The 24197-nt window shown below is 36.1% G+C and overlaps 1 protein-coding gene across 10 annotated transcripts in view; it reads right to left on the bottom strand.

Annotated features, from left to right (window-relative positions):
- The window catches only part of atp2b2 (ATPase plasma membrane Ca2+ transporting 2), a 249752-nt gene that overhangs the window by 85346 nt on the left and 140209 nt on the right, over positions 1–24197 (bottom strand). For all 10 annotated transcript variants that reach the window (XM_077202580.1, XM_077202581.1, XM_077202577.1 and 7 more), the window contains exons 3-4: positions 7751–7948; positions 845–1102 (exon numbers count right to left, since the gene is read on the bottom strand). In XM_077202580.1, the coding sequence (XP_077058695.1) occupies positions 845–1102; positions 7751–7948 (456 nt within the window). The remainder of the gene's footprint in view (positions 1–844; positions 1103–7750; positions 7949–24197) is intronic.

The following is a 24197-nucleotide window of genomic DNA, read 5'->3' as shown; positions in this document are numbered from 1 at the left end:
ACTTTTATTCATATCTTTCACATCTACTGCAGTCAGATTCACCGTGTTCACTCTGAATAAAATCACTCACATGGCTGTGCACTTGTAATGACACATCAAGGATGTTAAAGGTATAGCGGAGGATTTTCTTTTTTGGGGTGGGTAGCCTATACTATTGGTCCACCTAAGTTGGTCCACCTAAGTCAATCATTCTGGAGATATGTTTACGTAAGGCCGTCGTACGTGCTCGTCCCTTCTGCACATGCGCACTTTCAGGTGTATTATGTGTGATGAGTTACGGTTTCAGCCATTCCTTTGAAAATGGCTGAGGGTCGAAAGAGAAAAAATTTATACGAAGTGTATGATAAGAAGAGAAAGGCCGCAGTATATAGAAACAAGACCAGAGTGATTTTGGGTGAATATTTCATACGATGGCGTGCGCTAAAAGCACAGGTTGGGCTTCCTACTGATGCCCATTTAAGTCAACAGGGTGCAAATTTTAAAAAGAGGATAACACGGTGTAGGCAACACTGATTTTTGTCGTTGTTCTCTGTACTGACAGCACTCCAAATGTACAAAAAAATGAGCTCAATGTAAAAATTGACCGGAGTTCTCCTTTAATATTTTGGCTTCCATCACTTATAATGTTTTTCGGGCGGGTTTCTCGCCCTGCAGGACCATCTTACAACAAATACTGAATCTGACTATTTAAATGTTGAGCAAGCAATCTCATTGGCTGCAGAATCACCAATAAGCTTGTGGCATGTAGTAAATAATGTGATTGCTAACAGACTGCATGTAGAGGACTTATCAGGGACCTATTATAAATACAATAGGGATAAGTATTAAACTTGGGGACACATACCATACTTGATTTGTGCGATATCTCCGACGACGATATCTGACACGGGGAGTTGTATGACCTGGCCTCCTCGCACCACCTGGAACTTCTGCTCCTGCTCGATGCGGCTCTGTAAACCCCTGAACTGCTTCTCTTTGCTCCAGTCGTTAAAGGCCGTGACCAGAACAACACACACCACTGAGAGTAAGATGGCAGCTCCCTCGATCCAGCCGGCCTCGGCCTCCCCCTCGTCCTCGGCGCCCGCGGCCGCTGTCCCACACGCTACAGAGAGAGCACCAGCATCACTTTAAATCATCACCTAAAACTCCTTTTTTTAGATTAGCTTATTCTGACTGAAATAGCTTTTGTTTCATTTTTTTTCATGTTTATATTCATTGTTTATGTATTTTATTGTTTGTAAGGTGTCCTTGAGTGTCTTGAAAAGAGCCCATAAATAAAATTTATTATTATTATTATTAACACACACATACACACTCACTCACTCACACACACGCATGCACGCACGCACAAACACACACACACACACACACACACACACACACACACACACACACACACACACACACACACACACACACACACTCTAAAGCTGCTTTGAAACAGTCCATATTGTTAAAAGCGCTGTATAAATGAAGGTGACGTGAGATGCAGTAACTGTTCATAGTCGACACAGCTGAATGCATGAGGACACACCAAATACATCTGAAAATTCGTTTCTCCTCTGATTCCTCGGATCAAGACCAAGCGGCAACACGGAATCCAGCACAGAAGTGACTTAAACTGCAGTTAATCGACTGCATTTTTCATTCTCATTTGTTTAAATTATATTAAGCCTTAAAGTTGTGCATAATTAAGGGAGTGGCAACTTGATTGGCAGGTGGATTTCCGCTGATGTCACTACTAGCTGTTTGTCTGCTGTCTGTTAGCGTCACGTCACCTCAGCTAATCCGCCTCGCTGCCCGTTTCCGTTTATCTGGGAGTGACGCGACGGCCGGCTCCGCCCATTTTGAGCTTCAAAAATGCTCTTCAGAAACACTTCGAGTGACGTCACGCACACTACGCCCATATTTTTTACAGTCTATGATCAAGACGTTTTGATTGTATTCCGTTTTCATCATAAGCATGACCTGAGGCATCATGCAGCATTTCAGCACAGCGCCACCTACTGGTCAGGAGATTTGAAAATGGCTCTTTTTGCTTGTAACTACTTCTGAATCTTCTCTGATTGAACCAACCGTTAAAGGGTTTCATGGCTAATGAATATTGACCTGCAAACTTTATTTTTTTTTAAAAAACAGCTTTTAGCTCTTTCTTTTATCATTTTTATTCATTATTTTCTTATACGCTCATATTATTTGTAAATACATGTAATGTTTTCAATATTTTTTTGATGGATTTGTCAGACCACAGGACCATTTCAAATGAACTAGAGAAGACGGAAAAGTGAAAAGATTAAAAGAAAAGGTGACCAGTTGCAGCACTTTCATACCATCATGTCAGTTTGAATCCATAAATATCTTGATTGAAAACAAAGTTCATGGACATGTTGTGTGTCACCAACCGAAATAAGTTGTCTAAATAAAATAACAAATTTTCTATGAAAATGTAAAAATATTTACCTCATCAGTTTGTTTATTTGTTCATTCATTTGTTTGGTCCCCCACAGAATTCTGAGTTGTGTCATTTGTATTTAAAATGGACACAAATATCAACATAAATTAATGAATACTTCTATGCTAAACCCCTTATGATCTGAAAGCAGAATAACAGATTAATGAAACAGATTTTACATTATAGGAATTGTTCACTCAAAACTGAAAAATCTGTCAAACCTGTATGACTTTTTGTTTCTCTTATGCAACACATTAGTGTTATTTTAGTTTCATCATATTTTTATTTATATTTTGAATTAGCTTGAAGTTTTATACTTTTAGTTTTCAAGATCATTTTAGTTATTATTTTTAGTGTGTTTGTCATTTTATTAGCTTTTTTTCTACACTTGTGTTTAATTTATTTTTATTTGAGTTTTTGATTAATTTTATTTTTTAATATTTCCAGCGTCAGTTCTTTAGGCAATTTTCTAATTTGCATTTAGTTCAAGTTTTTCAACTAATATTTACATTTTATTTTATTTCAGCTTTATTTAAAATGAACATAAATGTTATTAATAGTTTTAGCTTTATAATAACATTGCAACACATAAAGAGTGTGTTAGCAAAAAGCTGCTGTTTTCCATGTAACACAAATGAAGTGTGATCATGTGAGATTTCCTGATCCCCAGTTTCTAAGTGGAGATATTCTGCTAAACATCCTCTTTTGTCTTCCACAGAGTTGATCTTGGAACAACATAATGGTGTGGAATAATTTCAATTAATTCTGTGAACTGTCCCTTTAAATGCTAATGAATATTCCAGAGATCCGGTGCTGGCTGATCTCAGATCAGGTCTATTTTTAGGCTCTGCAGTGCGGACTCTTCTGCGGCTCTAGATCCTTCATTTGATTCAGCTCCTCCGCAGTGAAACCTCTTCATTCTGTGTGTGTGTGTGTGTGCGTGTGTGCGTGTGTGTGTGTGTGTGTGTGTGTGTGTGTGTGTGTGTTTGTGTGTGTGTGTGTGCGTGTGTGTGCGTGTGTGTGCGTGTGTGTGTGTGTGTGGAGCTGTCCGCGGTGCTGAAGTGTTAGATAACAGCTCGTGACACACTGGTGCCGCAACACTCTCCTCAACACACTCCACTGAAACTGCCCATTCTGCAGGAGACACTTTCTCACGCTTGCTTGTTTTATGCAAATTTTGTCAAATGCACAGTTTGGCATTTTAACTGTTTCTGATTTTCCGCCTTAAGCTGTAATTTGAGCTAGTATTTTCACTTCAAAAATGTTGTTCTTCCATTTTTCCATGACAAATATCTAAACATTCTTCAATCAAGATACATTTACTGGAGAAGCAAAATTATTCTGAAGCTGATAATACAGAATTATTTTAGACGAATATGCTTTCACTCTTTCACTGACTAGATATATTTAAAATAATGTAGGCCACTTTTACTAGTAACATCAGACATTTGTCATTATCAGGACCGACAAATATTCCCCCACTGCATTATTATACATTATATTCAACATTATATATAGTAGTTTAATGTAGTACTGACATTAAAACTGTGTGAACTATACACGATATTGTTGCATTATTGTATTGCGATATACTGTATTGTGGTACGATATATTGTTACACCCCTAGTCATTTTGCTTCTCCAGTAAATGTATCTTGATTTATAAGAATATAAAAGAAATATATTTTTCTTAAAAATCATTATTAATCCTGTCGACTGAGCTTAAAGAAATAGTTTAGCAAAGAAAAAAGAAAAAAACATAATACATCCACTTATTTGCTGTGTTTTCTTGTGGTACACAAAAGTAGACATAAAAAAAACGTGTCTTATGGACTACCTTTTTTATACTGGTTTCCTTTGCGACTGAAGGAAGGATGCAGTGTGTGTGTGTGTGTGTAAATGACCTTCAGATGTCCTGTGTTTGGGGGAACAGTGAGGTTTTCCCTGTATTGATCTGTATGGAGCCGCTGCTTATCCTGCATGTGGGAGATTCTGTGAGGATATAACTCAGTGTAGACGTCAGGGATGTCTCTTAACAGACACACACAGCACAGTCTCCATTAAAACAAGAACAAGTGTCACAGATGTGCCGCCAGTGGAGCCGAGCTGAGGACACACAGTCTTCTCTACATCGCACTGTTAGAAAGTGTGTAATATGCATATTAATGTGAGGTGGGAAGCTACTTAGAAAGTAATTAAGCTACAGACCTTTAGTTAACTGCATTACGTTTCTTAAGGGAGCAATTTCATTCTAAATAAACACCATAATATTATTTGCTCTTTACGTAGAACTTTGCAGATTTGTTCTTGGATGTCCTTATCTCACTCATCACTGTATTATGTATAATGCACTTAATTGTCCATCTCTAAGTAGTAGTAGAAGACACATTCACTGGCTTCAACTTATATTTAAATGTATTTCATTCAATTATCCTCCTTATTTAAAACAGTATCTTGTACGTTCATCTATGAAGTCCGACACTCAACTCAACTTTACTTCTTTGTCCCGCGAGTCAAAAAAACAATTGTCAAAAGAGCTTTTAATTTTAAGGCTCCAGCAGATTGGAATAATCTATCAGTGGAAATAAGATTAATTTCTTTACTTGGTTTGTTTAAACATGCCCTATCTGCTCACTCAAAAATGTCATTTTTGATCTACTGTCCATACCTAATGTTTATATTTGACTTTAGTTAGAAATGCATTCATACTTTACTGTTTACTTATTTACTTATTATTGTACAACCTTTTGGTGGTTGTAACTTATTGATGAACATATTCAGGTGTTGTTGTTGTTCTCTGTTGTTATTGAATTATTGTGCTATATGTTGAATGTGTTATATGTTGATACATCTCAAGGGGTTTATCCTAATAATAAACAAATTTTGAACAAACAACTTTCCTGGTACATTAAGTAGTCTAAAACATCAAACTTCTGTTGTGCATAAAGAAGACAGTTTTTGAATCAGTTCATTTAAATGAACATAGTGATTCACTGGAATGAAGTGTATCTTCCGGTACTTCTGCATGTATGAGAAAGTGTGTTTGATTATTATCTCAGCTAATTTGACCCGGTATGCAGATCAGATTCAATATGACATCAAATACAACAGAATAGCATTCTGCTCTGATGCATGTTGGAAAAAGCAGATATTTACTGCATATATTCATTTATATTACGTTTCATGATATTTTGCCAGATATATTCATATAATCACAAGATCTGATCATAATACCAGCTAAAGAAAATCTTTTGTAATGCAGCTTGACATGAGTCTCTTACAGTGCGACGCAAGAGTTAACATGCTATTCTTCACTCGGATCGAGACTACTTCATCGCTCTGAACGCATTGGAATAAAATATCATTTTCCATTCCTGGAGTAATAGAATACTTTGAGCATTATCGTGATTGATAATACTAGCTCAGCATTCTTTTAGCTTCTTTACGCTGCTTTAATGGCTTTGTCTTCATTACACATTTTATGGGCCGCTGGTTTGATGTATGGCCTTCACCTAAAGGTTATTCTTCCAGCGCACACTTCATTAACTCTTCGCTGGATTCCCTCGGTCTGAATGCAGAGTCATGCTCGCTTTACTCGGAGACAAACACTGAGCTGAACACGACTTTCTCATCAAGGCAAGTGAAGAAAACATGCTTGGATATTTCATTCTGTGATCAATATGCTAGAGATAATCCACGGCTAAATGTGATATAAACGATTTTAATGCACGACTGCCTGAAGTGAAGCGAAGTGCATTCCAATGGTTTCATGCACTATTAGCCGTGGATTATCCCACCCTCTCAGAAAAAAAGGTACAAAAGGTACAGAACCCTTCAAAAGGTACCATTTAGGTACTAATATGTACACTTTTGGTACCAATCTGTACCAATATGCATTCTTTAGGTACAAAGGTGTAGCTTTTGAAAAGGTTCCGGCACAGTGACAGCTTTTGTACCTTTTTTTCTGAGTGCACTAATGTCATGGTCATTTGCCCACATCCAAAAACCAATCGTTAAAGCTGTTATTGATGTTCGCAGTGCAAAATTTGACTGGAAGGGTAAAGTTAGATCTAGCATTCTGTCCGCTTTAAATCAGACACGGAGAGAAAGTAGTGCGGTCCATTGTTTAAATGAATGAATTATAGCATATATTTGAATTCATTATCTAAAGAGAAACAAAACAAACCTGTGTGTGTGAGTGTGTGTGTGTGTGTGTGTGTGTGTGTGTGTGTGTGTGTGTGTGTGTGTGTGTGTGTGTGTGTGTGTGTGTGTGTGTGTGAGTATGTGTGTGTGTGTGTGTGTGTGTGTGTGTGTGTGTGTGTGTGTGTGTGTGTGTGTGTGTGTGTGTGTGTGTGTGTGTGTGTGTGTGTGTGTGTGTGTGTGTGTGTGTGTGTGTGTGTGTGTGTGTGAATTACCTGCTTCTGTGCAGCGTCTCTCTACTAAAAGTGAAGCTGCAAGTTTAATTACTTCAAAAACAGCAATGTCACCTATGTTTACTAATGTTACCCCTTCATTGCTGGGAAATATAATGTAGCGATTCAGTAGCCAATCTAATTTAATAACAGAACGGTGATTAAACTGACTTGAACTACCTGTGTATTACACACACCATCCAACCAATGAAAATCGAGTATTCCGACAGACAATGGTAAATACACATATTATACACATAGTGGCCTAAAATAGTATTAGGACACACTTACAAATGACTGAATGTCCCAGCATTCAAAATACCGATGCACAATAACTTTTCATCAAAACCTCAAGACAAAAAGAAGTTTTTACAGTGTGAAATGAAGTAGTATTGAAAATGAAAACAGTCATTATTTTTTTTGTGTGTGTGTGTAAATGTTGATAGCTGCTATCAGATTATATTAAACAGTAAATACATCTTAAAATCATTACTTTTCTGTGTTTGTTACTATTAACTAATATTAATTATTATAAAATTAATGTTAATAGAAAATATTAATATAAAACCTTAACTAATCTTAATACACTCTACATATACATACATATATATATATATATATATATATATATATATATATATATATTTTATATATTTCTAAAAAAATTTGATGATATGATGATTTTTTTTTTTTTGGAATGTTCTTTTGTGTTCAACAGAACAAAGAGGGTCATAGAGGTTTGGAACGACACGGATAAACTTTCATTTTAACCAGGACTGGCGATAAAGTCGGTGAATTGGCGATAAATTGCCTTTAACAATAACCAACGGCTTGGTAACATTTGTTACATCAGCAGATCATGTGACTATATGAGTCCCGATACTCACACTCGCTGCCCTCTCCAGGCGGCTGATAGAACGACAGACCCAGAGAGATTATGGCTGCGATCTCGAGGATGATGAGCGTCACATCTTGTAATGCTTCCCACACTAACTGTAAAAAAGTTTTTGGCTTCTTTGGAGGTATAAGATTTTGCCCGAAGACTTCTTTTCTTTTATCTAGATCTGTGGCATCTCCAGACAGACCTGTAAGGAAACACAAGACAAATGTTACAACTCCATTTCACAAATAAGTACAAAGAAATGGCAAGTAAACTGAAAACTGAAATTGTAAAACATACTTCAATAAAATATACAGTATATATATATATATATATATATATATATATATATATATATAAATTTTTACAGTGTCAGCAACATGAGCGACTGAGTTGCTTCATATACATTCATATATTTCTCTATTGATGGTCCATTGATTCTGATGAGGAAAACACACTCAAAAAAGCCATAACACTCTATCAATGCAAGATAAACGCACTGCTTTAATGAAAAAGTGCCAATTGTTTTGGTCACATGTGACCTTTCTCAATGGTCAGTGCAGGAGTCACATGATTACACGGATCACATGGTTACCCAAACTAAGGTATACTAACCATCCAGAAAACATATTTGAACAGCATGCATAATAAATGAAATGAGCTCACTACACATAATAAACATTTTCCTCAGCTGATTCTGACTAAATCACATTTTCATGAGAAACACATTGAACATGTTATACACTCTTTAAAGTGTGAAACAGCAGACTTACTGTGTAAATATATTTATAATATATCTAACTGTTTCTGCACTGAAACTGACAGTGTCAGATATTTAAAGTTTGTACATTGGTCTAATTGTAAAACATGGTGTAAACCTGTGTTCTTTATCAGTTCGTCTGAAGCTAATAATACTTCCCATAGAAAAAAAGAAAAGAAACAATTTTGTTTAAATAGTAACTTCGCTGAACCTCAGAGTGTTGATGTGCAGAAATATTATGGGTTTTATTCAATTTTACAGTGTGTTTGTTTGTGTTTTATCATTATTATTATTACTATTATAGTACATAACAGAAAATATGCCTGTTTTAAAGTAGCAGTGTGTAATTTTTAGCGGCATCTAGTGGTGAGATTTGCGAATTGCAAACAGCTAGTCACTCGCGGCCTATCCCTCGGTTCTCAAACACGAATGAGAAGCTACGGTGGCCGACGTAAGACAAAAGATGTCGTCGTCTGAGTCTGAGTAAGCAGCAGAGAGTAGTAAGTCAAGCAATGAGGTTTCTTTAGCGCTGTTTGTTCGCTTTCGGCTACGGTAGACACATGACGTCACAATATGTCGACCTTCATAGAAGGGGATTCCCGCGCCTATGTAGATATAAATGTCTCACTCTAAGGTAATAAAAACATAACGGCTCATTGAGTAAGGTCTTTATACACCACTGAAAACATAGTTATGGATCTTATTTTGCATTTCTGTCAATAGATCATAAGAAATATCACACATTGCACCTTTAAAATGACATCAGAATAAACACTAAGGTATTTCGAAGTTGTCTTTATTTATAGTAAGTAAACTACATTAAACATTGACCAACAAAACATTTATATTTTCATATTATAGCATGTTATTATAAGGTGAAGTAATAAAAAGCCATATACACTGATGAGCCCAAACATTATGAGCAGTCACAGATGGAGACAATATTGCTGATCATCTCGAAACAAGGCCTCAGATCAAGGTCTGGGTGTATTGGATGGTCAAAGACAAATTAACACTTTAACAAGGAACAAAGTGTTATGGGAAGCCGACTGGGTCAGAGTGTCTCTGAAACAACAAGGCTTTTGGGTTGAGCTCCCGGTCAATTTACCAACGCTGGTTCGAGGAGGGATAAACTAGAGATCTGAATCTTTCCCACTCCCACCCGTTCCAGGAAATAAAAAAATGATTTCTTTTCCCACTCCCACCCACAACATTCATGTTTTGCTTCACTCCCCCTTGCAAAAGCCCACAGGTAAACGTATACATCGTTTTTTTTTCAGCAAGTCTATGAAATTTCCATGAGAATGAATATGACGCCTAGCCACAACCTTCATCCCACTCCCGAAAAAATGATTTGTTATTCAAGCATCTACATTCATAAACCACTGTTAATTTTAACAGGAAAGCAAGCATAGGCTAATGCATACGAGTTTTAATATGACAGAAAGTTATTTTCTGATGTCAAAAAAAGCTGTCACTCATTTTAGTTAATCACGATCTCACAAAGTTCTGTTATAATCAATGAAGCACTGCACAATGAATCATTTATTTACATCATGCCAACACTTCGTTTTCCAGGATTTGCGAGTGTAGAGAACTTAAACAGCTCTGACTGGCCATTGCATTCAAGAGATCAACAGATGTGTCTCTGATTGGATACATTGCTCAACCCACAGTGTAAATAGAAACCTCTGACGCTCTGCGCGAACACAGATACGCACTGGATCGCTGGCCAAATCTGTTTTATTACGGAGAAAACTGATCCCAGATCAGTAGTTATGGGCAGTTTCCATCAGATATTGTCCCGCAGGACTGCAGGGCTCTAGCCTCAAATAAACCAGAACTACAACTCGAGAAAAACGAATGACTTTGGCTAAACAAATTAGAGTATTGTTTTAAGCCAGCGGCTATTTGTACTAAGTGAAAATATCAATGGATTATATTTACACTATATAAAAGAAGCAGGTTTTTATTTTGTTTTTTTGCAATAATTGCAAATAGTAGTTATGCTATTTATGCTTATAAATAGTGGAAGATGATATTTGCTCCTCAGTGTTGTTGTATATTAAACGCCATTCAATAATAATGTGCAAATGATTATATTTATTGAAATTATTAAATGGACGACAATAAAGCTCTCCCTACAGCTACCCCTAATCCTAATTGATAAACACTTTATTATTAAACACACATTAGACTTTTTTTTACACTTTTCAAAAATGTTCTTCTTTTTTTTTTCTTTTCTTTTTTAATAAATGCCATTCCAATCTGATGTGATGGGAAAAGGGAGTAGAGCGAGTTCGGCGAAAATAATTCAATTTGCATCAAAACTTTCCGTCACGCGCCTTTCCTGTATACTATTGCCACTGATGACAATTATGTCATTGTGTCTGGCCAATCAAACGTCAGTGGGCAGAGTTAGTGTAAATAGCCTCTGCCATCACAGCCTGATCTCATGCAAATGTGTCTCTATTGCACGCATTGTGCAATTTATACGTGAAAATTAGTTTTTTCGTGCATATGATACGCACTTTTTTGCACCCTACACGCACTCTATACACCACTAATCTAACCCAAGCGTTTAATACATACTTAGCCCACACCTCTAATAAACCTATACATGCGTATCATATGCACGTAAAAACTAATTTCGCATATAATTTGCACGATAAACAGAATGTGTGCTATAGCAAAGTCCTTTTAGGCAAGTCATGCCACTCGGCCGCCATCTTGCCAACGCCTCCGGGCAGCTATTTCGGACTAACAAGACCAGGCTCCTATCTAAATGAATGGGCAGAGAGTCAGAACTGCACATTCACTGGTCACCGGGACATAAAAACTGCATGTATAGAAACAGCAGTAAAACATGATAAAAATCGCCGAAAAAGTTGGATGACTTTGCCCCAAAATAAGGTTTAAAACGCCTTTTTCCCCACAGGTTATACTTTACTACGCATGCGCAAGGGTTCTCTCCCTCTCTGACGTGCGCGTGCTGCACGGTTTGAAGCACAGTATGTGTGAGCTCTCGCTCGCTCGCTCTAGATTCTGGGAGATTTGAACTAATTTGCGGGCATCAGGGAGCCGCTATAAATATGCGGTAGACACTTGGGATGTCTGATATTTACACAACGCACACATACACTGCATATCAAATCTGCCGCCTTTTCAAACAGTAACGTATTTTCCACTGTCGCAAACCTCAACTGTGCGCATGCGTCAGTGGAACCAGACGATAGGCTTAAATGTTTCCCGGCTTGACTGTTAAAGGCAGACGATTGGCTTTCCAGTGGGAGGGGCGGGACATGTTCATACAACCGCCATCTTTGGCGTTACGGGTTTTTCCTATATAGTTGTATTGAGGATTGAGTAAGTGGCATGTCTCTATAAATAGTCTCTGGCTATAGTGAAAGCATTTAGCGTGACTGGGTTGGCCACCAAGCCGTGATGTTTGCACAGTAGTGTAAATAGACACTCAGTTTTTTAAAGTTAGTCCAAGGTATTGTTTTTTTCCCGTGGCCTTTGAGATGAGTGTGAATATTGAGACGCTTCTCAGTCCCCTGTTTCACTTCTCTTCGCTCCAGCAGCAAAAAAGGCTTTATATCCCGTGCCCACGAATGGAAAATGAGCAATCCATCTCTCGGAGTAAGATTGGGCCCTCATGTCACCCACAGTCTCCAATTACCCAGCTGACTCACACACAGGCTGTTCAAAACACTTACATAAAGCCTTTCTCACACAAGTCACACTGAGAGTTACTGCACTACTGCATGCCTGTACAACATACTACTCAACTAATCTGTGAAATGATGGAAGCGCTGGACTGTTCTTCTAAACCTGAATACATGCTGTTCTTGGGAGACTTTTCCACAAAACTATAAAGCAGCAGAACTGTTTTCAACATTGATAATAATCATAAATGTTCCTTGAGCAGCAATTCATCATATTATACTGATTTCTGAAGGATCATGTGACACTGAAGACTGGAGTAATATTAATTAATATTCAGCTTTGATCACAGCAATAAATTACACTTTAACATATACTCACACAGAAAACTTCAATTATCTTCTTAAAGGGTTAGGGATGCACTTTTATGATGGACAGTTATGATAGACATATGCACTTTTATGATGGACAGTTATGATAGACATATGCACTTTTATGATGGACAGATGCACTTTTATGATGATAGATATGATGGACAGATGCACTTTTATGATGATAGATGCACTTTTATGATGGACAGATGCACTTTTATGATGGACAGATTCACTTTTATGATGGACAGATGCACTTTTATGATGGACAGATGCACTTTTATGATGATAGATATGATGGACAGATGCACTTTTATGATGATAGATGCACTTTTATGATGGATAGATGTACTTTTATGATGGATAGATCCACTTTTATGATGAACATGCACTTTTATGATGGACAGATGTACTTTTATAATGGAAAGATGCACTTTTATGATGGATAGATGCGCTTTTATGATGGACAGATGCACTTTATGATGGACAGATGAACTTTTATGATGGACAGATGCACTTTTATGATGATAGATATGATGGACAGATGCACTTTTATGATGATAGATGCACTTTTATGATGGATAGATGCACTTTTATGATGGATAGATGTACTTTTATGATGGATAGATGCACTTTTATGATGAACAGATGCACTTTTATGATGGATAGATGCACTTTTATGATGGACAGATGTACTTTTATAATGGAAAGATGCACTTTTATGATGGATAGATGCACTTTTATGACGGACAGATGCACTTTTTTGATGGATAGATGCACTTTTATGATGGATAGACTCACTTTTATGATGGATAGATGCACTTTTATGATGGATATATGCGCTTTTATAATGGATAGATAAGCTTTTATAATGGAAAGATGCACTTTTATGATGATAGATGCACTTTTATGATGGATAGATGAACTTTTATGATGGATAGATGTACTTTTATGATGGATAGATGCGCTTTTATGATGGATAGATGCACTTTTATGATGGATAGATGCGCTTTTATGATGGATAGATGCACTTTTATGATGGATAGATGAACTTTTATGATGGATAGATGCACTTTTATGATGGATAGATGTACTTTTATGATGGATAGATGCACTTTTATGATGGATAGATGCACTTTTATGATGGACAGATGACTTTTATGATGGACAGATGCACTTTTATGATGGATAGATGCGCTTTTATAATGGAAAGATGCACTTTTATGATGATAGATGCGCTTTTATGATGGATAGATGTACTTTTATGATGGATAGATGAACTTTTATGATGGATAGATGCACTTTTATGATGGATAGATGCGTTTTTATGATGGATAGATGCGCTTTTATGATGGATAGATGCACTTTTATGATGGATAGATGAACTTTTATGATGGGTAGATGCACTTTTATGATGGATAGATGAACTTTTATGATGGACAGATGTACTTTTATGATGGATAGATGCACTTTTATGATGGATAGATGCACTTTTATGATGAACAGATGCACTTTTATGATGGATAGATGCACTTTTATGATGGATAGATGCACTTGTGTAATTAATAGATACACTTTTATGATGGATAGATGCACTTTTTTGATGGATAGATGCACTTTTATAATGGATAGATGCACTTTTATGATGGATAGATGCACTTTTATGATGGATAGATGCACTTTTATGATGGATAGATGCACTTTTATGATGGATAGATGCACTTTTATGATGGATAGATGCACTTGTGTAATTAATAGATACACTTTTATGATGGATAGATGCACTTTTTTGATGGATAGATGCACTTTTATAATGGATAGATGCACTTTTATGATGGATAGATGCACTTTTATGATGGATAGATGCACTTTTATAATGGACAGATGCACTTTTATGATGGATAGATGCGCTTTTATGATGGACAGATGCGCTTTTATGATGGACAGATGCAATTTTATGATAGATAGATGCAATTTTATGATGGGTAGATGCGCTTTTATGATGGACAGATGCACTTTTATGATGGACAGATGCACTTTTATGATGGATAGATGCACTTTTATGATGGACAGATGCACTTTTATGATGGATGGATGCACTTTTATGATGGATAGATGCGCTTTTATGATGGATAGATGCACTTTTATGATGGACAGATGCACTTTTATGATGGATAGATGCACTTTTATGATGGATAGATGCGCTTTTATGATGGATAGATGCACTTTTATAATGGATAGATGCGCTTTTATGATGGATAGATGCACTTTTATAATGGATAGATGCGCTTTTATGATGGACAGATGCACTTTTATGATGGATAGATGCACTTTTATGATGGATAGATGCACTTTTATGATGGATAGATGCACTTTTATGATGGATAGATGCGCTTTTATGATGGACAGATGCACTTTTATGATGGACAGATGCACTTTTATGATGGATAGATGCACTTTTATGATGGATAGATCCGCTTTTATGATGGACAGATACACTTTTATGATGGATAGATACACTTTTATGATGGACAGATGCACTTTTATGATGGATAGATGCGCTTTTATTATGGAAAGATGCACTTTTATGATGATAGATGCGCTTTTATGATGGATAGATGCACTTTTATGATGGATTCATGCGCTTTTATGATGGATAGATGTACTTTTATGATGGATAGATGCACTTTTATGATGGATAGATGCACTTTTATGATGGACAGATGCACTTTTATGATGATAGATGCGCTTTTATGATGGACAGATGCACTTTTATGATGATAGATGCGCTTTTATGATGGATAGATGCACTTTTATGATGGATAGATGCGCTTTTGTGATGGATAGATGCACTTTTATGATGGATAGATGCACTTTTATGATGGATAGATGCGCTTTTATGATGGACAGATGCACTTTTATGATGGACAGATGCACTTTTATGATGATAGATATGATGGACAGATGCACTTTTATGATGATAGATGCGCTTTTATGATGGACAGATGCACTTTTATGATGATAGATGCGCTTTTATGATGGATAGATGCACTTTTATGATGGATAGATGCGCTTTTGTGATGGATAGATGCACTTTTATGATGGATAGATGCACTTTTATGATGGATAGATGCGCTTTTATGATGGACAGATGCACTTTTATGATGGACAGATGCACGTTTATGATGATAGATGCACTTTTATGATGGACAGATGCACTTTTATGATGATAGATGCACTTTTATGATGTACAGATGCACTTTTATGATGGACAGATGCACTTTTATGATGGATAGATAGCATGACTGTGCTGATCTGGATTCACCAGCTGCTGTTGTCTCTCTGTGAACGCTTGTTTCCATTAGCACTTTTCAGTCAGTACGAGAGCTGCTCTTGTGAAGATCAACCATGCAGGAACACACGTGTGTATCATTTCTCCTGCACATCAGCACAAAAATGCAACAGCGACCAATGCTCTGAAACTAAAGTTTGCCAAGCCAAATGCAAATAGCAAAAGAGCAATAAAAGAACTGGTTAGATACAGAACAGACATTAGCTTTTTCCTAATTTCCTATTATCACTGTTAAGCTGATTTGAAACTATCTATATTATTAAAAGCGCTGTATAAATGAAGGAGACTTGTCTTAACTTGACATGGGAAAACAATGTCACTCATTTGAAAAAGTAACTATTTTGTTGTAAATTTAAAAGTAATGCATTACTAATGACTTGAAAAAGTAATCTGTTAATGAATGTTGTAAAGTGTTACGGCCAACACTGGCTATAAATATAGTGTCACTTTTGATGAATTTAGAGTATTAAAGTATTCAAGGTGCAATAGGCGATTCTCTACAGAAACATTTTTTGTTATTCTGGTTGAAAGTCTCCTCATTTTCTGATAGCAATCACTATCTGTGGAAAGCATAGGACCATAAAATGTTCGTTCAATCATTGCATTCGGTCCGAATGAAATGATACCCTGTGTAAGATTGGAAAAACTGGAAGAGAGGGCAACTCTCTGAGAAAACAAAGGAAATTAATATGTGTTAATATAAATATATGTTTAGGTTTCTTTCTTGGTCTGAGTATATAAAGAGATGTCTCAAGAGGCTCGGGTGATTTGTAATGAGATCGGCTCTTCCTTTCAGACACTCAGAATGATGTATATCCTGAGTCAGGTACATCTTTTACTCTTTATCTCTGAGCATTTGATGTTATTGTATTGATTATCTTTGAACTGATTATGCAGTTGGCATGATACAATTACCTGACATAATAAATTGTTTACATATGGATTTATTCTGATTCTGAAATTATTAACTTTAGTAGATTACGTTGTATCAAATCTGCATCAGATTACTAACGGACTAGAGAGTTACGGCTAATATTTGGCACTTATTCAAGTGTACTCGGTTTGTAAAGACTAAAAGAGAATTTCGGTTTAGGACAGCAAAATGCTGCTGTGAGTCTTAAAAAGTGTGAGTCTTACCTCTGTTTAATAATAATAATAATAATAATAATAATAACTTTAATTTGGTATAGCGCTTTTAAAAGTTAATTCTCAGAGCGCTTAACATAGACAATAGATAAAATAAGCATGACATACAAACTATTACAGTACATGCATACAAACAATGTTATAAATCAAAAAAAATAAAAAAAAAATAAAAAAAATAATAATAATTAAAATCAATAAACAAAACATCAGTTAAACAAAACCATAAAATATATTACATGGAGAACCACAACAATCATGTTTCACCCAAAAGCTTCTTTAAAATAATAAGTTTTAAGGGATGACTTAAACAATTTCAGAGATGGAGCACTTCGAATATGTGAAGGCAGTGAATTCCATACCTTTGGGGCAACCGAAGAAAACGCCCTGTCACCCATAGTTTTCAGGCGCGTTACCGGAACAACTAAAAGACCAGCATCGGCTGAGCGAAGATTACGTGTCGGAACGTAGGGTACTAAAAGATCAGAAAGATATTGCGGAGCAAGTCCATTTAACGCCTTGTAGGTCAACATAAGAATTTTAAAATCAACACGAAATTTAACAGGCAGCCAATGCAATGTCTCTAAAACAGGTTTTATATGGTCTCTTTTTTTGGTCCTAGTCAGAATACGTGCAGCAGAATTTTGTACCCACTGAAGTCTGTGCAGAATAGATTTCGATGCTCCCGCCAACAAGGCATTACAATAATCAATCCTTGAAAAAAACAGAGTATTAATTAATTTTTCTGCTGCAGAGAAGGGCAGCATGGGTCGCAATTTAGATATATTTCTAAGGTGAAAAAATTAGACTTTAACAGTATTACGTACATACAGGTCAAATGTTAAATTAGAATCAAAAATGACTCCCAAGTTTTTTAATTTAGATTTGAACTGTATATCAGAGCCGTCCACATTTAAAGCAACAGATTTCACACTACGTAACTGGTGAGACGAACCAATAAGCATCACTTCAGTTTTATCGCTATTTAGACATAGATAATTAACAGACATCCAATTTTTGATTTCTGCAATACAGTTAGAAAGGTGAGTAACAGCTACATTAACATCAGGCTTTGAGTGAATGTATATCTGGGTGTCATCAGCATATAAATGAAAATCGAGATCAAGAGACCTCAAAAGTTGGCCAAGTGGAAAAATATATAGAATAAAAAGTAAAGGACCTAAAATTGAACCCTGAGGTACACCATATTTTACCATACTATCCTCCGATCTACAACCACCCAGCACAACAAATTGTTTGCGATCTGAGAGATAAGACCTAAACCAGCTCAGAGCAGAGTCAGATACACCAAAGACAGACTCCAGGCGGGAAAGTAAAATACAGTGATCAATAGTGTCGAAAGCAGAGCTGAGATCAAGCAGGATCAGTATTGATAAACATCCAGAATCAGAAGCCATCAGTAAATCATTTGTGACTTTAACTAATGCTGTCTCGGTGCTATGCATTTTACGGAAACCAGATTGAAATGACTCAAAGAGTTCATTAACAGATAGATGAGATAACAATTGTGTTGCAACAATCCGTTCTAAGACTTTAGCAATAAAAGGGAGATTATGCAGAGAAAAGGGAGATTATGGAGATAATGCAATGTTACTTTAGTCAAGTGTACATGGGAAACCATGGCATGACCAAAACCAAAGCTACTATCAGAGAAGTAATATTAGTCGGCTTATATCTGTATTCGATGACCTCTGACTAAAGAAAACGTTACTTTAATTCAAGTGTATACAACCAAGGGGGCTATAGAAAAATATCTTAGATAGAGTAAGTGTGAATGCGAGCGTCTAAGATATTAGCCAATTGACCGTTCGCAAAGACCCGCCCCCTTTAGTTACTGTTGCTATGTCCGACAAGCTACGCCGCTCTCACACCACACACCATGTTCTCACACAGTGAAAAATACATTGCGGAGCAGAGGACACTGACAACGCGCTGTCAGACAGGGCAGACCAGGTTACTTTTGATATGAAACAAAGTCTCAACTTTCAAATTTGGTCATTTTTTAAAGAAATTTAAACAATAAATACAGTTTTTGTGGCTCTTTAATGTGTCTGACAGATCGCTGTATCTACTAACTCTCCTGAATGCTTTGTAGGGACTGGACCAATAAGACACACGCTAATTATTCATATTCATTTTATTTAATGAATATAAAGGTCTATGAAACTCGCCCCCAAAACTAACCTCACAAATGAAGTTACTTTGTCAGCCAGGTGTCTGGTTACAGAACACTTTAAGACTGATAACAGACTTTTACGACCTCAAAGGAATGTGGCCACATGCGCCACATGCTTAAGAGAGAGAGAGACAATCTTTAATTAAATAAACTTTGCGGTATTACTCTGATCTATGAAGGAACATGCCTCACAGAAACTGTGATGATTTACTGTCTCGTGTACTATCATGTATAACAACATGGTATGTTTGATTGGGGTGTATGTGGTTGCACAACCACCCAACGGTCAATATAACCTCACCTGTGTCATGCTTCCTACCTAATTAATCCTCATTTAATGACACACACTTTGATGTACCTCATCTTCTCTTAGAATGCAATGTGAATTTGTTATGTCTATTTGAGCTTGAATGAACAGTCTAAGCACGCTGGGGACAAAGAATATAAATCATCTAAGAGCCGGTTCCCCTCTCGGACATGTCACCTTACTCATTGGTCCATTCAAACCTTAGGGGTGGTTCTTTCTCAGGCTATATCAGAGGCAGGCAACAGTGACCGCCCTCTCTTGGTAGTTTTCATCCTGCCGCAAACATTGTTTCAGGTGATACGGGGGAACCCCCCTCCATGGGGGCCCAGAGGCCTCCCAGCAGGCCTGGATCCCAACCAGATCCGGCCTCATGGAAGAGAGAGGACACTCTCTCACAAAGAACCATGGACAATCTCAGGAGTTTGTAACAACGACTCTAACCCACCATGCAAGTTCATCATATCTTCTTCATCCAACAAAGAAGAAAATGATTGAGACTTCAACATCTGACACTCGCAGAATCATCAACAACTTCAGTTTTCAACAACTTTGATAATAGTGTACGCTACCCAGGCATGCAAGTCTACTTTTGATTTGATGCTTTGAAAATGAAATCCTGATGTTCTTCTCATATAGTTACATGGAACTTCTCAATAGTTCCGTTTTCGGTTTCGTTCTATCACTCACCTATTTATGTATTCATGTGTGTATGTTGTTTAGTTTATTTATATTCATATAAATATCTATATTTAGTTAATAAAACTTGTACATAATATGTATTTGGTTCTGTTTTGTTTGCAATACAAGTCACTTTTACGATCGCGGTTTTTGCTACTTGCTCAAAGTGCTGTACATGCTAAGAAATAATTATTCTTCTGTGGCCATGGAAGATACCCTTTTCTTAGAATAAATTAATAATCAAAAGAGTTCGTTGGAAGAACAGATTAATTGATTCTAATATTAATTCAGCCACATCAAGTTAATCCAATTAACTGACCCAAATATTCAAAAATTAATAATAACAAGTTATTATTGATTATTAATATTTCCAAAAAAGCTGAGTTCCTTACAGCTTTGTCCGACAAAAATGGCGAGTTCGGCAGATGGCAGATTATGATTGTTAGATCGCCTGCCAATCAAACTCCCTGCGAAGGGTCAATTACCTCTGTTTAGTGACCAAAAACTGATGAGTTTGTGATCGTGTCTCACAAGTATAGCAAAAACAAACCTGTGTGTGTGTGTGTGTGTGTGTGTGTGTGTGTGTGTGTGTGTGTGTGTATGTGTGTGTGTGTGTGTGTGTGTGTAGAGAGGATCAATCAAACAAACGTGGGTCTCAGCGTTGCTTTCATCATCAGAGGCTGCCCGTGAAAGCGAGCGATCCACACACACACACGCACACACACACCGCTGATCTGATCTGATCTGTGTGCGTATGAGCGACTTCAGAAACCCAGAGTTCAGATCACACCAGATCACGCTCTTCATCACGTGGCGTAAAGGTTTATTAAAGGGAACAGGAAGACAGCGTGGGGAGATATAAATATGTTTCATGTGGTTTAGACTGTGAATCATAAACACAGTCATTAGCAGGTGTAAGCAAACTGAAACATATAAAGAAAATAAATCACTGCAGTCTTGCATGTCCAACATAAATATGGATACATAAAGGCCATTTCAGAGTCTACTGTTATTATCCTGTGAACATAAAACACATAAACTTACAGCCTTGTGAAAGAAAGATAGAAAGAAAGAAGTGCCCTTAATTTGACTGAAAGTGCGCTTTTAGTAAATACTTACAGTTTTAAAAGTACATTTAAAAAAAACTGTACTTGCAGACAATATGATATTAATAGAATCAAAAGCCACTACCTAAAGAGAGAATGCTGTTTATAGCATTTTGTTTCTTTTATATGTTACTTGTACTTGCATAACTACAAGCAAATAATCCTAAACCCTATTCTGTAACACTTTATTTTACAGTGTCCTTGATACATATGTTACATGTACTTACCATGGTAATAACAGTAAATTAGGCAAACCAAACCCTAAACCTATAGTAGGCACATTGTTAATTAATATTACGCCGTACTTTTACACTGTATAATTACTATATAATTACACTGTATAAATGACACCTTAAAATAAAGTGTAACCCCTATATTACTAACCTTACAGTAAGTACATGTTAATAATTATTATTTCTCAGTACTCAAATGCATAATTACACGGTAACAAGGGCACTTAAAGTTTAACCCTTTCTTAACATTTTTTTTAAAAAGAGCATTTTCTAATAATGTCAAATAATCAGTTTTACTTTAAAGTAAATTTGAAGTTTTAATAAACTTTTGTCATCTTTATTTTGCACTTTTATTGATGTGTTGACTAACATATTAAAGCACATGTAAAGTACTACATTAATAACATATAATAACATATAATAATGTAACATATAATTTATAACATTATTCATTATAATTTTAACTGTAGTGTTATTCGATGTTAAATTTAAAGTTATATATATATATATATATATATATATATATATATATTTGTAAAGTTGCAGTTTGATACATGTAAAATATAATAACTTGTGATATACATACATATATATATATTTTATAGATATATACAAAGATAAAAAAAATAAAGTAACAAAAAAAGAAATTATCAAATTAAATTTAAAGTCCAACTTAAGCATCTGGTGCTAAAAAAAATAGTTTTTTATGATTATTTTAATTTCAATTAAATAATGTAGTATATTTTAGTTCATTAATGTTTTTTTTTTAATATTATGTATTTTTAGGGGATTTCATGGTACTAAATTATATTTAAGCAGTAGTTATAACCTATTTATTCACTTTTTGAGCATAGATCTGAAAATGAACATTTCCAACTTAATCATAAATCTTGAATGCTTTGAAGCAATAATTTTTCGGTCAAAAATGACTGAAGAGCACCATGGGTCGAAAAATAAAATAGTTCAACTACTGCATTTAATATAAAGACATTATTTATTACATTCAAATATATAATGCATTTTCATTTAAATGATATCCAAATTGTGTCAATGTTTTTAAACATTTCTGATTACATTGTGATACTTTTTGCTCATTTTTTTGTTTCTATATTTAATTGGTAAATAACGTGCAATTAAGTGTCCATAAACTTTACATTCACATAAGTATATTCTTTTTATTTTATCTGTAATAAGTACTCTTTTTAAATGATATGCTAAATTGTAATATTATTTCAGAAGGGAGAGGAAGAAATTCACAGAATAATAAAAGACATCTTCAGTATAGACTGGAACAGTGGCGTGCACAGGGCACTAAATAAAAAAAATTATTACTTTTTTTTGTTTCTATTCTTTCTTTCCTTGGCATTCTAATAAAATGTGTTGATACAATTATTAGAATGCATAACACATCAAATGAAAATAGAAAATGAAATTATTATAAAATGAAATAATTACTAAATATTATTTACTTTACCAAACAAAACAGTGAGAATCAAGGTAATTATGGAAAATTAATTTTTAGTTTTGTTGATGTTGTAAATTTAATGTACGTATTATACAGTATGTATGAAAGACAGTGTTAGCTATCATGAATCAGTAACACTTTACAATAAGGTTTCATTAGTTAAAATTAGCTAAATTAACTGCACTTCTACAGCATTTATTAATCTTAGTTAATATTGTTTCATACTGTTCTGTTTTATCAAACTATACAGCATGGACGATTAAAGCAGTATCATTGCTTACTTTATTTATCACAAGTGCATAACAGCATTACAAGTGCCATAGCCTATCTCTCTCTCTCTCTGTACGTCACTCCAATCCGTCCCCTTTGGAACATGACAGGGAAACTGTCACTGTCACTGTCCACTTGTTACAAATATTAATTTCAGCATTTACTAATACATTAAAATCAAAAGTTGTATTTGTTAACATTAGTTAATGCACTGACTGTGACATCACATGAATAAACAATTAATAGTTGTAGTTATTAAGTAATATATAGCCAACAGTAACAAATGTGTTGCTCATAGTTAGTTCATGTTAGTTCATAGCCTACATGAGTAATGAACAAATGAACCTTACTGTACTTTCACACCGCCGCCGACTTGAGCTTCCAAAGCTGCCAGAAGTCATTCATTTTCAATGGAAGCTGGCTTCTTTTAGCTGCAAGGAGCGTCAAATCCATCGACGTCGCGTTTTGAGCGTCTTGAGCGTCAATCAGAAAGTTGAAAGTAGCTCAACTTTATGGTAATGAGCTATGACGCGGTTCAGCGGCAAGCAGCATGTGGCGAGGGGGGCGTGGTTCAGCGAAGTCTGGGGTGCGAGAGCAACGACGGAGCCGAGTGGTGAGTAAGTAGGTCAAGTGCAAAATGACGAACACCTGTCTCTGATTGCAGTAATTGGCGTGGGGAGACCGCATAAAAGCCGGCTGGTGCAAGAGAGCGGAGAGAGAAGGAGCGCAGCAGCTCCGGGACGCGTGCCGCAAGTGGTTGATGGCCGACGGACGCGACGTCGAGGAAATTATAGATCACGTGGTACTGGAGCAGTTCGTGGCGCGGCTCCCCCGGAAGACTGCGCAGTGGGTCCAGTGCCACCGCCCGACGTCGCTGAACCAGGCCATCCAGTTGCCGGAGGACCA

The sequence above is a fragment of the Siphateles boraxobius genome, unplaced genomic scaffold, assembly GCF_051911475.1.
Source record: "Siphateles boraxobius isolate OS27281-9 unplaced genomic scaffold, OSU_SipBor_1 5, whole genome shotgun sequence".
Lineage (NCBI taxonomy): Eukaryota > Metazoa > Chordata > Actinopteri > Cypriniformes > Leuciscidae > Siphateles > Siphateles boraxobius.
This window is presented reverse-complemented; position numbering and strand designations above follow the sequence as displayed.